This window comes from Typopeltis vanoorti, chromosome 1, assembly GCF_054136105.1.
Source record: "Typopeltis vanoorti isolate ZY-2024b chromosome 1, IOZ_Tvanoo_1.0, whole genome shotgun sequence".
NCBI classification, from domain to species: Eukaryota; Metazoa; Arthropoda; class Arachnida; order Uropygi; family Thelyphonidae; genus Typopeltis; species Typopeltis vanoorti.
In genome coordinates, this window is record NC_143549.1 from 160,023,350 (window position 1) to 160,039,058 (window position 15,709).

General features: G+C 35.2%; 1 protein-coding gene across 1 annotated transcript in view; it reads right to left on the reverse strand.

Annotated features, from left to right (window-relative positions):
- The window catches only part of RpL5 (ribosomal protein L5), a 101,055-nt gene that overhangs the window by 12,897 nt on the left and 72,449 nt on the right, over positions 1–15,709 (reverse strand). Inside the window, exons 6-7 of the mRNA XM_090394978.1 lie at positions 14,006–14,183; positions 3,074–3,165 (exon numbers count right to left, since the gene is read on the reverse strand). Of these exons, the coding sequence (XP_090251104.1) occupies positions 3,074–3,165; positions 14,006–14,183 (270 nt within the window). The remainder of the gene's footprint in view (positions 1–3,073; positions 3,166–14,005; positions 14,184–15,709) is intronic.

Sequence of the window (15,709 nt, forward strand, 5' to 3'; positions counted from 1 at the left end):
AGCCTGGACATGGTAAATTTTTTTCACAAATGTTCCAAGAATATAAACCATACAACTACTTCAGGACATCTTTTCACCAGATCACTTTTAAACACTGTATAAATAGAACTTTTTTTTTCAAATTTGAAGATTTTCAACTTTGTTCTCTCTCCTCCTCTCTCCATTATCAGCTGACCTATTCATGAAGTGGTTTGAAAATCTACCTTCCATCAAAGAACACAACAAAAATTGGACAAAGATATTTTGACAATATTTTAATCATCTGACCTGGTACTATTACCCAATTAGAAGAGTGTCACCTACCTGAAAAACATTCATCCGCAAATGAACTTGACTGTTTAATTAGAAAGAAATAGGTCTTTACCATTTCTGGATACACTATTTTGAGGTATCTGAACAAATCACACTCAACTTCTATCTACATGAAACCAACCAACCAATACAGGATGTTACCTATACGCAACTTCTCATCACCACCCAGTGAAAAAAAAATAACCATCACCCATTCCTTGCACGATAAGAGCCTACAGAATTTCCACCAACATAGATAAAAGAAACCAAGAGCTACAGTATCTTATTTCAGTCCTTTGTAAAAATGGCCACAACAGAACATTAGTCAAAAAAATTATATTTCAACTCCAAAACAATCAGAAGAACAATGACTATAAAGCAATTCTCCCATATATACAATCAGTCACAAATCAAATAGCAGGATTGCTGTGCCAACAAAACTTGAAGGTTGCATTCTACTCAAATCAGCTAATAAAACCTCCACATCTGCCACTTACAAAACTCCAGGTGAATACAAGGTAGATTGCAATTGTGGTCTACACTGCAATACATAGGAGAGATGTGCTGATCAAAATACTTCAAGGACAGTGAACCGAAACAAAGCACAAATCAAGGCTGGCAGAAGCATAGAGAAACAAAACAAGTACAATGGCAATAAACTAAAATGCTAGACAGTTTACCATTTTAACTCAAGAGTGTTCAAAAAATCAGCTGAAATGGTGAAGCATCCTAGATCTGAAGTATAACAAAAAAAAAAAAGATGATTTTACATAAAGTCTGGTCTTTATTACTCCATCACAACACACTCTTATCATTAATCCATCATGACACACTCACATCATTAATCCATCACAAAACAGTTGTAAAAAACAAGATGATTTTACATAAAGTCTGGTCTTTGCAAATGCCTACTTTTCATTATTTAAATGAGGTCAAATATTTTCACTAGAAATACTGTTATTTACTTGCTTTCTAGTTTTTTTAGTTTTCGTATTATTTCCTGATGAAGTGAAACGAAGCATTTTGCGAAACTAGTTTCTATTTGACAGCATTGTGGTTAAATACTGAATAAAATATTTCTACAATGTCCACAGAAGCTTATGCAACAAAATGCTGCCACCCTGTCAATAAGATGATATTATCTGAGTTCAAAAATTGATTTTCTTGAAATGAAAAAAGGCCTAAGTCCACATTTAAGTATTATTTAGGCATAATTTTAATGAAGATGACAAATTAAATGTGCAAACAGGAAGTGAGCTGAAAAAATTTATGTGGAATAAGAAAGACATTAGCCAAAATACTAAACTAGCAATATAATCAGATAGCATTCAAACCAACTGACTTTTAGATTTATTAGTAAGGTAAGAGTAAAGTTAGGTAAGACATAAACAATTGATTGAAGATCACATTGAAGATTAGGAAACCAAACTTTGCAAGAAGACTGACAAAAATTAGTAGAGAATGGAAAGGTGATGATGACAGTGGCTATTTAAGCACAAGTTTCAGAGAAACAGCAAACTCAATATAGAAACAGATAAGAAGGCTGGTAAAATGGAAAGCCATCCAAATATATGTATATAGAAAAAGAGAAAACTTAGTACAAAAATACAAAACTAGCAGCAGACAAAGAACTCTACACAAAAAGTAGAGTTCAGAGAAAAATTACGGAAATGAACAGATAACAGAAGGGAATCGGACATTAGCATTCAAGAATGCATGAGCAGAGCTAATCTAAAGTGGTACAGTCATTTAAACAGAATGGTAGAGAAAGACAAACACAGCTTCTGATGTTAGGGTGACAAATAAAATACTGATCTAGATAAACTGCAACAATTATTAGTGCCCTAGAAGAATGAAATGCATGAAGTGACAATACTAGAGGCTTGATAAATAGGATATTAATTTGATGGAAAACTAATGATAGGAAGATAATGTAGACTTAATCGTATAATACTATCATAATAAACTAGATATCCCCTGATGATATATATATATATATATATATATATATATATATATCAGATATTTAAAACATCTAAATGGCAATCACTTCCTATCCTTCCATTACAAACAAACCTGAAGACATTAGCACCAACATCAGTAACATTACTTTTATTCTTGTGTTTTCTCCAAGTGAATCTATATAATTGTTTATATAGATTCACTATATATGTGAATCTATATAATCTATATAACTGCCTCTGAACTGATTAAACTGATTAACAATGTCCTTTTTCCAATTCATTAGGTTTGTTTTGCAGGCACTTTAAAAGAATTCAGAGGCAAATGATTGAACAAATTTGCTTTGGACAATGTGTTCTCAAATGCTTTCTCAATAATAGTAAATTCATTCTCAAATTTTGCTATCTCTGTTTATACTATTTTTTTGAACTACTGGTTTTTAGAGTTGATAATAAAAAGAGAGGAAAAATAACATTCAGTAATGGATGATGAGCAAGGTGTTAACCCACTCAACCTGTCAATCATCCTTGTGTTTTTTCTCAAGGAAACCAAACTGAGTATAAGCAAAGTAGATATGATAATTACTTAATTGTCAAAAAACCACACAATTTATTCTAGATATCTTAACAAAGGTTTAGCCGGTAAAAATGCTATAGCTTATTGTTTTAATCAAAACCATAGTTTAACATGGTTCTTAAATCAAGACATTATCAACTTGCATTGTATCATTCAGAAAATTAAAAAGCTATGATATTTTCACGAAGCCACAAGCAAGCTAGAGTTAAATATTTTAACTTAAATCAAGTGAAGATTCACTTACCTCTTCTTTACAATATCCTTCTTTTCTACTCTAGGTTTACGTTCTGGATTAGCTCTAATTAATGCATGTGCTTTTTTATATATATCTTCAAGCTATTAATTTAAAAAAAAAAAAACTATATATATATATATATATATATATATATATATATAGTTACGCACACAAAACAGACCATATACCATATAAAAGTTTAAGGATCATTACAACAAAAGCTACCAACGTATGGAAAAATGTGTATTGTGGAATATATGACATTGGCATTACTTCAACCTTTGTATCTCTTCTTGGTCTGGCTCCGGCTCAACAGAGGTCAAAACTGGTCGGAATAGTAGTCCTTCCCATAATGCTTAGCATTATACATGTCCAAAAGAATGTGATGTGTGCTTTTCATTATGGGATAAGTTTTGAGAAGCAAGTCTTCCAAATTTCATTTGACAAGTGGTTTCAATGTAAACAAATAAACACCAAACCCTAAAAGTAACATGTTAAATCTTCCATTTTTAGGAGGATATAACAAAGATCTAGAAGTCCTCCAGGCAGTCTAGTGCTATCGTTACAAATACCATTTCTGCAGAGCTACACAGGTTCATTCAATTCATAAATTATATCAGAAACCTCAGTAAGACCTATTAACAAAGGAGTATTGTTACAACGAAAATATTGTTACAGGAATAGAAGGTGATGGCTTCAATTTATTCAAGAATAAATGTATTCAATTTATCTGGAAGAGTACTTAATACTAAGGATTTAACTATCCAGACTTCCACATGGATGTCTAATCCATGTGGAAGTCTGGATATAAACATCTTACACGTTGTATCCATGTAATTTCAATGGAATATTAATAGTACTGAAATTTTAATGGACACCTAGAATCCATGCTTTGGTTGATAAAAAAACATGTTAAAGCCAATACGTGCTAATTCCCAGAGTAGAACTCTGAAGTGGTGATGGAAATACAGAAAAATGGGTTTGACAGTGTTTGAAAGACAGAGTTTAAAAGAACAACCTGCATGACAGACAAATCACCAGAGGAGAATTAAACACATAGAAGTTAAATGGATGAATAACACTTTCAAGCAAAGACCCAAAAAAAAAAAAAAAAAAAAGATACTGTGAGGAAAATGATAGCCATGGTAACAAAAGCAAAATCGGATTATGAAATAATCCGATTTTGCTTTCATTACCATGTCAGTCAAACAGGCCAAAGGAAATCTGAAAAATTTATCATTGTGTAGAAAGAATAACCTTAGTGAATGCAAGTGGTATAGACATTGTTAGATATACAAGCAATGACCTAGTTGTAAAGTGATTCCTTTAGTAATGTATATATTTCAAGAAGATCCAATAGCTGGGGGAGGGGGGGACAGGTTGAAAGAATACAGGTTATGTCTTAGAAGAATTAAAGTAAGCCTGACCCAAATATACACAGCTGGAATGGATGGGATATTGGCACATGTTTCTGAAAAGCAATGCTCCTGACCTGGTTATTCAAAATTTCAGAGTTTCAACATATAGCATTCCTAATGAGTAGGAGAACAAGATTTGGAATAAAGGCTATTCCAGTGGATTATAGACCAATTATAGCCACTTCTTTGTATCATGAATTTCAGACCAAGAGGCCTGTTCTGGTCTCATGCCAACAGTTTCTTGGTTTTCCAATTCTTCTTTCCCATTTATTCTATATCCATACAGTAATTTTGATAGTCTAATATTGTCCAATAGATTTAGATGTTCTTCCATTTTGGTTTATATATTTACTTAAGTAATAGTTGATTAGTTTTATGCAGTCATCATATCCAAAAGAGTGACACATTCAACAGATATCTAAATGACTGTACAGACAGTAAAGAAGTCAGAACACTTTGCTTTCTGTGCATTAAATAGCAGCACCAGCAGGTCAGCTGATGGATTAACTTACTTCCTTATCAGGCCAAGTGAGAGGTTGCAAGACTGAGTGTGCAATCTCTCCTCCCCACCACCCAATTAAGAGAATACTATCATGCTTAGTACAGGTAATTGCTACATTTACGCTTGTATAATCTGTTTCACATACATACTAAACAGGCCAATTTTCAACATAGGGGTATATATAAAATATTAGTCCAGGTAGGATGATAAGGAAGACTATTTTAAAATCGCAGTTAAGTAACAAGTTTCTCTGTTAAAGGAGACAGAGCTGGTTCACTTTCTTCAGTATAAACAGTCTGAATGGGTGATGTGTGAAAATGCAGCAGCAGCTAATCACATAACTTGGTGGCAGGTAAGATTCATCAAAGAGAACACACTCTTGCATCAGTATCGATTAGTGATCCACACTCAAGTTTGAGTGAACATGTACATGATAAAGACAAAGCAAGGAACATGGATCAGCACCCTATAATCCAGAAGACAGTGTAGAGGATATTCAATACTCTTGCACATTTTAGTTGATGAATGCATGCAAGAAATTTCACAAGTTTTTTTTTTTTTTTTTGGGGGGGGGGGGGGGGGGGCAAAAATCACTTCTGTGGACACCAGGATAATTTTTTATTCCAGTGTGGGTGAAGACTGCACTGTTACACAGATAACTGATGGAGTTTGAAACGTGTTGTGATAAGATGCCATGTTGAAGGCCTATCTGTTTAGCAAACTGTTGACACATTCGGCCATCCACAGAATATTTTCGTTCACTTCCAACCCATCAGAAAAATCTCCACCTTTATCACTTCTAAGGACAAGCTTCTACCTCTTGGTTTTCTGGGCATCTACCAGATCCCTTGCTCATGTGGGTTATCTTATTTTGGACAAAGAACGGCTTTTATCTGTCTAGAAGAACACAAGTTTTATATTAAATACCATACACCTGAACAGTCTGGAAATGCAGCTACTGACACTAAACATACTTTATTGGAACAAGCCAAGATCCTTCATAAGTAATTTACTCATAAAATGCCATTATAAAGAAACATTTGAAACTTTACATCATTATCCTAACTTAAACAGATCCAATGATCTATGTGCGGGGTGCTTAAGGGTCAAAGCTGTATAACTGAGAGGTGACCTCCACATAGCCTTTAAAGGAATGCGGAGAACCGACCAGGGCTTCTGACCTAATGTCCAATCCTCACCTTCTCGTGGTGCACCCTGTTGGGTATCTACTTGGATAATGAACGGACGAGGATGGGCTGGCAATTTGGGATTTAGCCGACCAAATTGTATTCTTATTGGTTAAACCAAAATATAGAATGATGGTACAACATGACAAAATTTCAGGCCGGCTGGGGCGTCGCCCGGTTAAACAAGACCCCCGTTGTTTTCGCCAGGGAACCAGGACGAACAGCGAAAAGTCAGCTACTGGAACAAATCTAAAAATAAACCCCAACTCAACATCACCAGAGTTAAAGATCGGTACTATCAACGTAAGAAGCCTGAATGGCAAAGAAATGGAGCTAGATAAGTACCAGATCGACATAATAGGGGTGACTGAAACAAAAAAAGACCAAAACTGGTGAGATCTTTCTGAGCAATAAATACGAAATGTTATATTCAGGCAATGACAATCAAGGAAAAGAAGGAGTAGCGATAGTATTCAACACAAAATACAATGCTAATCTTCTTGAATGGCTGTCAGTCTCAAGTATAGTAATGTGGGCAAATATGAGAATGGAAAACTGGACAATGAGACTTATTTGTGCCTATGGTCCCACAGAAGGTTCTACTAAGGTAGAAGTAGAGGAATTTTTTGATGCTTTAGAAAAAGCAACTGACACAATGAAAAATGAAAAGTTGGTCCTTGTTGGGGATCTAAATAGCAGAGTAGGAAATGATTGTGAAACATACAAAAATATTTTGGGAAAATTTGGAGAAAAGAGCAAAGCTAATAATAATGGCAAATATCTGTTGGATTTCTGCTCAGGACATGGAATGGTTATTACTAACACCATGTTCCAACATAAAAATGTGCACAAATTCACATGGAGAGAAGAGGCTAGGAATAAGAAAAGGCTCATTGACTATGTTATTGTTGATAGTGATGTTTTCTCCCTGGTGCAGGACACCAGAGTGTACAGAGGATTTGAAATTGGAAGTGATCACTATTTAGTCTTGAGCAGGATAAAATTGAATTTCATATTGAAAAGAATAACATGTAAGAAAGTTTTAAAGCGAATAAAAGTTGAGCAGCTCTCAGATGTGAGCTGTAGACTAAAATACACAAAGATTATTGAAGGAAAAATGAAAGAGTTTGAGAACAGGAATCAAACCTTGGAGATTCATTGGCAAACTCTGAAGAAAACATTGATTGATTCTGCCAGCGAGGCATGTGGTGAGGTTGCTTGTAAGGATAAAAAAATCAGAACTCCCTGGTGGGCACAGGAGGTTAAAGAGGCAGTGAAGGAAAAGAAGAAAGCATACCAAAAGTTCCTGTCAAATAAGTCAGCTTGTGCTCTTAGAGAATATAGAGACAAATGCAAGAATGCTAAACACCGTGTAAAACTAGCTAAACAAAAGTCATGGGAGGACTTTGGCAAGAATATAGAAAATAAATATCAAGAAGGTGGCAAAATATTCTGGAGGTTGTTGAAGAAGCTTAAGAATGGAGGAAAGAGTGCTATAAAAGGAATTAGAGATGATAAAGGTGATATGAAAACGGGAGAAAAAGATATCCTTGAAGTATGGAGTAATTACTTTGAAAAACTGCTAAATGAAACAAGCAGTGATGACAGCACAGTGGTAAAAAACACTGACCAGGCATGCAGTCAGGAATACATATCCATACTTGAAGTAGAAAAAGCCATCAAAGGCTTGAAATGTGGAAAGGCAGCAGGAGTAGATGATATTCGACCAGAAATGCTGAAGTATGGTGGTATAAGAGTCTTACAGTGGCTGCACTGCATAGTTCAGAAAGCCTGGACAGAGGGACAAATTCCCGATGATTGGAGTAAAGCTCTCATAGTACCCATATATAAAAAGTGAAATAAAACTGCATGTGAGAATTACAGAGGAATTTCCCTACTGAGTGTTCCTGGCAAGATCTATGCAAGTATACTTGAGAAACGGTTGAGAAGAATTGTGGAAGAAAAGCTTGGTGAGGAACAAGCTGGATTCAGGCCAAATAGAGGCTGTCAGGATCAGATCTTCACTTTACGACAAATAGTCGAGAAAGCATGGGAATATAACAAAGATCTGTATTTTAAGTTTTGTCGATCTGGAAAAGGCATATGACAAGGTGCCAAGAGAGAAGCTATTCAATACGCTACAGTTATATGGTGTCAATGGGACATTATATCAAGCAATACTTGGGCTTTATTTGAGTTGTAAGTCAGCAGTTAGAATTGAAGGAAGTACAGGAAGATGGTTTAATGTTAAATCTGGTGTGAGACAAGGATGTACATTATCCCCCCTGTTATTCATTATCTATATGGATCGCATTATGAACGAAAGTGGTATTAAACATGATATCAGAATTGGAGATGTTAATGTCAGCTCTTTGCTTTATGTGGATGATGTTATACTTCTAAATAAATCCGCTACAAGTCTGCAAGATTCTGACTAAATTGAATAGCTCTTGTAATAGATATGGTATGAAGGTCAGCAATAAAAAGACAAAGACAATGAAAATAGGCAGAATCACTGAAAATGTCAACTGTGTTGTGAATGGAGAACCTGTGGAACAAGTAAAACATTTCAGCTATTTAGTCAATATTTTTACTGAAGATGGTAAATTAAATATAGAAATAGACAACAGAATCAGCAAAGCTGGTATGGTGGGAAGTCAATTGAATAAATTCATATGGAATAAGAGAGAAATTAGTCGCAACACTAAATTAGCTGTATACAAGACAGTGTTCAAAGCAGTTTTAACTTAGGGATCTGAGAGCTGGGTCAGAAGTAAAACACTTGACCAAAGACTAGAGACTTCAGATATGAGAGTCCTGAGAAAGATTATAGGCGTGAACAGGTGGCATCAATGGCAGTATCATATTAAAAACGAGGATATTAGGAAAGAACTTGACATTGTCAGCATCCAGGAATGCGTTAGCAGAGCTAATCTCAGGTGGTATGGTCACTTAAACAGAATGGGCGAGGAAAGATTAGCAAAACAAGTGTTCTTTGCCAGGTTGGCAGGAAAACGACAGAGAGGAAGACCAAGATATAGGTGGATTGATACGGTACAAAGTGCTTTAGACGATAGAAATATAATCATCATCATCATCAAATTCCTGCCATGTACCCTCAAGGGGTGTACAGGATATGACAGTACTACATGAAAAAATTACATCATTACTAACTTCCTATCTACAATTTTCCTCCAAATCAGTCTGTTACTTGTCAAGACTCCAACATTATCAGATCCTATATTTCTATCGTCTAAGGCACTTTGTACCGTATCAATCCACCTATATCTTGGTCTTCCTCTGGGTCGTTTTCCTGCCAACCTGGCAGAGAACACTTGTTTTGCTAATCTTTCCTCTCCCATTCTATTTAAGTGACCATACCATCTGAGATTAGCTCTGCTAATGCATTCCTGGATGCTGACAATGTCAAGTTCTTTCCTAATATCCTCATTTTTAATATGATATTGCCATTGATGCCATCTGTTCACGCCTCTAATCTTTCTCAGAACTCTCATATCTGCGGTCTCTAGTCTTTGGTCAAGTGTTTTACTTCTGACCCAGCTCTCAGATCCATAAGTTAAAATTGGTTTGAACACAGTCTTGTATACAGCTAATTTAGTGTTCCGACTAATTTCTTTCTTATTCCATATGAATTTATTCAATTGACTTCCCACGATACCAGCTTCGCTGATTCTGTTGTCTATTTCTATATTTAGTTTACCATCTTCAGTAAAAATTGTGACTAAGTAGCTGAAATGTTTTACTTGTTCCACAGGTTCTCCATTCACAACACAGTTGACATTTTCAATGATTCTGCCTATTTTCATTGTCTTTGTCTTTTTATTGCTGACCTTCATACCATATCTATTACAACAGCTATTCAATTTAGTCAGAGAATCTTGCAGACTTGTAGCAGATTTATTTAGAAGTATAACATCATCTGCATAAAGCAAAGAGCTGACATTAACATCTCCAATTTTGATATCAGGTTTAATACCACATTCCTTCATAATGTGATCCATATAGATAATGAATAACAGAGGGGATAATGTACATCCTTGTCTCACACCAGATTTAACATTAAACCATCTTCCTGTACTTCCTTCAATTCTAACTGCTGACTCACAACTCAAATAAAGACTAAGTATTGCTTGATATAATGCCCCATTGACACCATATAACTGCAGCGTATTGAATAGCTTCTCTTTTGGCACCTTGTCATATGCCTTTTCCAAATCGACAAAACTTAAATACAGATCTTTGTTATTTTCCCATGCTTTCTCGACTATTTATTGTAAAGTGAAGATCTGATCCTGACAGCCTCTATTTGGCCTGAATCCAGCTTCTTCTTCACCAAGCTTTTCTTCCACAATTCTTCTCAACCGTTTCTCAAGTATACTTGCATAAATCTTGCCAGGAACACTCAGTAGGGAAATACCTCTGTAATTCTCACATTCAGTTTTATTTCCCTTTTTATATATGGGTACTATGAGAGCTCTACTCCAATCATCGGGAATTCTTCCCTCTGTCCAGGCTTTCTGAACTATGCAGTGCAGCCACTGTAAGACTCTTATACCACCATACTTCAGCATTTCTGGTCGAATATCATCTACTCCTGCTGCCTTTCCACATTTCAAGCCTTTGATGGCTTTTTCTACTTCAAGTATGGATATGTATTCACGACTGCATGCCTGGTCAGTGTTTTTTATCACTGTGCTGTCATCACTGCTTGTTTCATTTAGCAGTTTTTCAAAGTTATTACTCCATACTTCAAGGATATCTTTTTCTCCTGTTTTCATTTCACCTTTATCATCTCTAATTCCTTTTACAGCACTCGTTCCTCCATTCCTAAGCTTCTTCAACAACCTCCAGAATATTTTGCCACCTTCTTGATATTTATTTTCTATATTCTTGCCAAAGTCCTCCCATGACTTTTGTTTAGCTAGTTTTACACACTGTTTAGCTTTCTTACATTTGTCTCTGTATTCTGTAAGAGTAAAAGCTGACTTATTTGCCAGGAACTTTTGATATGCTTTCTTCTTTTCCTTCACTGCCTCTTTAACTTTCTGTGTCCACCAGGGAGTTCTGATTTTTTTATCCTTGCACACAACCTCACCACATGCCTCTCTGGCAGAATCAATCAATGTTTCCTTCAGAGTTTGCCACTGAATCTCCAAGGTTTGATTCCTGTTCTCAAACTCTTTCATTTTCTTTTCAATAATATTTCTGTATTTTAGTCTACAGTTCACATCTGAGAGCTGCTCAACTTTTATTCGCTTTAAAACTTTCTTACATGTTATTCTTTTCAATATGAAATTCAATTTTATCCTGCTCAAGACTAAATAGTGATCACTTCCAATTTCAAATCCTGTACACTCTGGTGTCCTGCACCAGGGAGAAAACATCACTATCAACAATAACATAGTCAATGAGACTTTTCTTATTCCTAGCCTCTTCTCTCCATGTGAATTTGTGCACATTTTTATGTTGGAACATGGTGTTAGTAATAACCAGTCCATGTCCTGAGCAGAAATCCAACAGATATTTGCCATTATTATTAGCTTTGCTCTTTTCTCCAAATTTTCCCAAAATATTTTTGTATGTCTCACAATCATTTCCTACTCTACTATTTAGATCCCCAACAAGGACCAACTTTTCCTTTTTCATTGTGTCAGTTGCTTTTTCTAAAGCCTCAAAAAATTCCTCCACTTCTACCTTAGTAGAACCTTCTGTGGGACCATAGGCACAAATAAGTCTCATTGTCCAGTTTTCCATTCTCATATTTGCCCACATTACTCTACTTGAGACTGACTGCCATTCAAGAAGATTAGCCTCGTATTTTGTGTTGAATACTATGGCTACTCCTTCTTTTCCTTGATTGTTATTGCCTGAATATAACATTTTGTATTTATTGCTCAGAAAGATCTCACCAGTTTTGGTCTTTTTTGTTTCAGTCACCCCTATTATGTCGATCTGGTACTTATCTAATTCCTCAGCTAGCTCCATTTCTTTGCCATTCAGGCTTCTTACGTTGATAGTACCGATCTTTAACTCTGGTAATGTTGAGTTGGGGTTTGTTTTCAGATTTGTTCCAGTAGCTGACTTTTCGCTGTTCGCCCTGGTTCCCTGGCGAAAACAACGATGGCCTTGTTTAACCGGGCGACGCCCCAGCTGGCATGAAATTTTGTCATGTTGTACCATCATTTTTTATTTTGGTTTAACCAATAAGAATACAATTTGGTCGGCTAAATCCCAAATTGCCAGCCCATCCTCGTTCGTTCAGCGTCAAAGTAGATACCCAACAGGGTGCACCAGGAGAAGGTGAGGATTGGACATTAGGTCAGAAGCCCTGGTCGGTTCTCCGCATTCCTTTAAAGGCTATGTGGAGGTCTCCTCTCAGTTATACAGCTTTGGCCCTTAAGCACCCCTGACCCTTAAGCTAGAAATATAAGAGCTGATAATATTGGAGTGTTGACAAGTAACAGACTGATTTGGAGGAAAATTGTAGATAGGAAATTAATAATGATGTAATTTTTTTCATGTAGTACTATCATATCCTGTACACCCCTTGAGGGTACATGGCAGGAATTTGATGATGATGATGATGAATGATCTATGTCCATCCCCTTTTTGTGAGATAGTACTTTTCAAATCTGCTCATCTTTCATAACTTTTTTTTTTGATGAGTTAGGAAATTATTGACCTTACAGTGATGATGCCTGTAATATTTAGGTGAAAATTCTTAAGTTTGTGAGTTTTCCTCTGTTGATAGAATTCTTTCATTCATACTTATAAAACTATACACTGGCGAGTATCATAAAATCAATATTGTAGCATAGATTTTTTAATAATATAACAAAGAATATAATATGTGCCTAATTCAGACCCAAAGTTGAAGATAAAACTAAAGCTGATGTGGGAAACAAGTACTCAAAGGTACAAAAATTTTAATGTCCCCAATAAATCATATTCATAATGGCAACTAAATGTCATAATTATCACTAGCATAAGTCCTGTAATCATTACTATCAAATCCTGCAGTCATTTTTAATGTTGATGTGGCTAGAAAGAAGCTCCTCCTTTGCTACTGTGTTTATTTCATTATTCTTAACATCATAGCATCTTTCTCACAGAATTTCATTATTGCTTTGTCAAGTGCACCAGAAATTATAGCAGCTGTGGCAAATAATAGCTGAGGATCCAATTCATTCCATGCTGAAAGCATCCACTGAACAGTGTCAGTGACTGTAGAATGATGCACCTGTTGACAGTGAATGTTTACCACTGCATATTCTACTACTGTGTAGTAGAATATGCAGATAGGTGGAGTGATACGGTACAAAGTGCCTTAGACGATAGAAATATAAGATCTGATAATGTTGGAGTCTTGACAAGTAACAGACTGATTTGGAGGAAAATTGTAGATAGGAAGTTAGTAATGATGTAATTTTTTCATGTAGTACTGTTATATCCTGTACACCCCTTGAGGGTACATGGCAGGAATTTGATGATGATGATGATATTCAACTACTGAAAATGTACACATCCCTCTTTTCAAGTAATTAAATTACATATAATTCATGATCATGCAAGAGATATTGAGATGTGTTAATGAATGCACTCTCTCCTCCCAAATTTTTATGCATTTATGGAATAATTGGTGTTAATTTACATACATTACAATTGTCCTGTATTCTCTATATTTTGTAATTAATTTTAAATATTAATAAAATTAATTATGAAATTAATAAAATGAAAGAAAAAATTTATTACTGAAGTTTAGTAAATGAGTACTTCAATAATGAAACAGAATACGCACACACACATATCTCACCTCATCTGCAGAAATACCCAGTTTGATATACTGAGAAAACTGTCTCTTATAACTATCTTCATCTTCTTCCATTAACATTTTCATATACTCAGCAACATGCTGCCCAAAAATATGCTTCCTATGAATATCAGCATTAAATTCCTTGCTCTCACTGTCATATCCAGGAAAACGTTTGTTGCTAAATTAAAATATAAACCAAAATCAGTTTTGAAACTGCTATTTCAAGACAGATATGTAAAAATGTATGTACAATTACATAAAATTTAAAGTTACAATTACACAGTGTTTCTCCGACACCTGGTATTAATTTGCTTTTATGCATCTCAGATGGGACTGATATACAGAGTTCTTATATAACATAAAGAGTAACAAGAACACTATAGAAAGGTAAATTGCTAATTCCACATGTTATTAAATATTAACAGTATTAATTGAATCCCTGTTACTATAAACAATATAAAAACATTCTACATAAAAATAATCCTTTGGTGCAGTGTTTCTCAACTGGTGGTACGTGAAAAAAAGATTTGGTGGTGAATAAATAATAGATGCTTTTAAATTTATGAAATTATGAAAAATAAAATAGTAAAAATTCCCCCCCCCCTTAGAAATATATTCTCAGAAAGATTAAAACCACGAGCAAGTATTAACATTGTGTTCTATTTCTTCCTGGAGAACTTTCTTACACGACAGTGTTGTTGTCAGTACTCATTGTTGCTTTAGTAAATTAATGTGCAGCATTCAGGATTATCAAATGTCTGCAATCAACATAATCACTGTATTCTGCAGCCACTCATATAATTTAATGTCACATGAACATTTATCTTCTAATTCTATCACTACAATTTTGCAATTACATTTTCTGGTGAAAATACAGCCATAAGATTTGATGCAACAAACATTCCCAGAATCAGAGATGATAAAACTGGTATCCCTACTATACCTTGTGTTTCTCCAGAAACATGAGTTTTCTGTTTTTGACAACAAATCATATTTCGGAGATTGCAGTGGATTCTGTGAATATGATATTGTTTGTTGAGATCTCGCAGAAAAATACAGCCATATTTTGGCTGCTATTTTCTGTGCACATGTGAGGTGCATTTGTTTATCACAAATGCACCTCACAATTAAAAGTCTGGGAACTTTTAATTGTGAGGTGTCAATCAAGTGTGTCATGTGTTTGTAAGTCTTCAATGCTGCTGGGTGTGTGTAGCAAGAGAAACCTATCTGATAAGAAGGTTAGCACTTTCATACTTAAAATACTTGTAAATTAAATAGTTTGTACTGAATTCTGAAATTCTTTTTTTTTTCAAAACATGGTTAGGAAAGCATAGATGCATAGCTCATTAAAGTGTGCAAGAAAACTAATCACAAATGCAAAGTTTTTTTTTTTAATCCGCTAATGCCTTTTTATTCCCATATAGGGAATAGGCAAGGCCGTTTAGCCTTGCCTACGTTTTAGAGACTGAGTGGGCAGTTCAATCTCCACTGGCAGCCAATCAGGGATAGCTGGTCCAAGGCTATCACTAATTAATCTGAACGCATTGAAGAGAATGGCTCAACAAGTGCCACATCTCGTGGTCCCTAACACAATATATCTAATGTCTGAAATAGTGTGGGTTCTATGGTCGATTTTCTTGAGTTTACGGAATGAAAAACCTGAGTTTCCGGGAGAAAAACCAACTTGCCTGTGCCAGACATCGA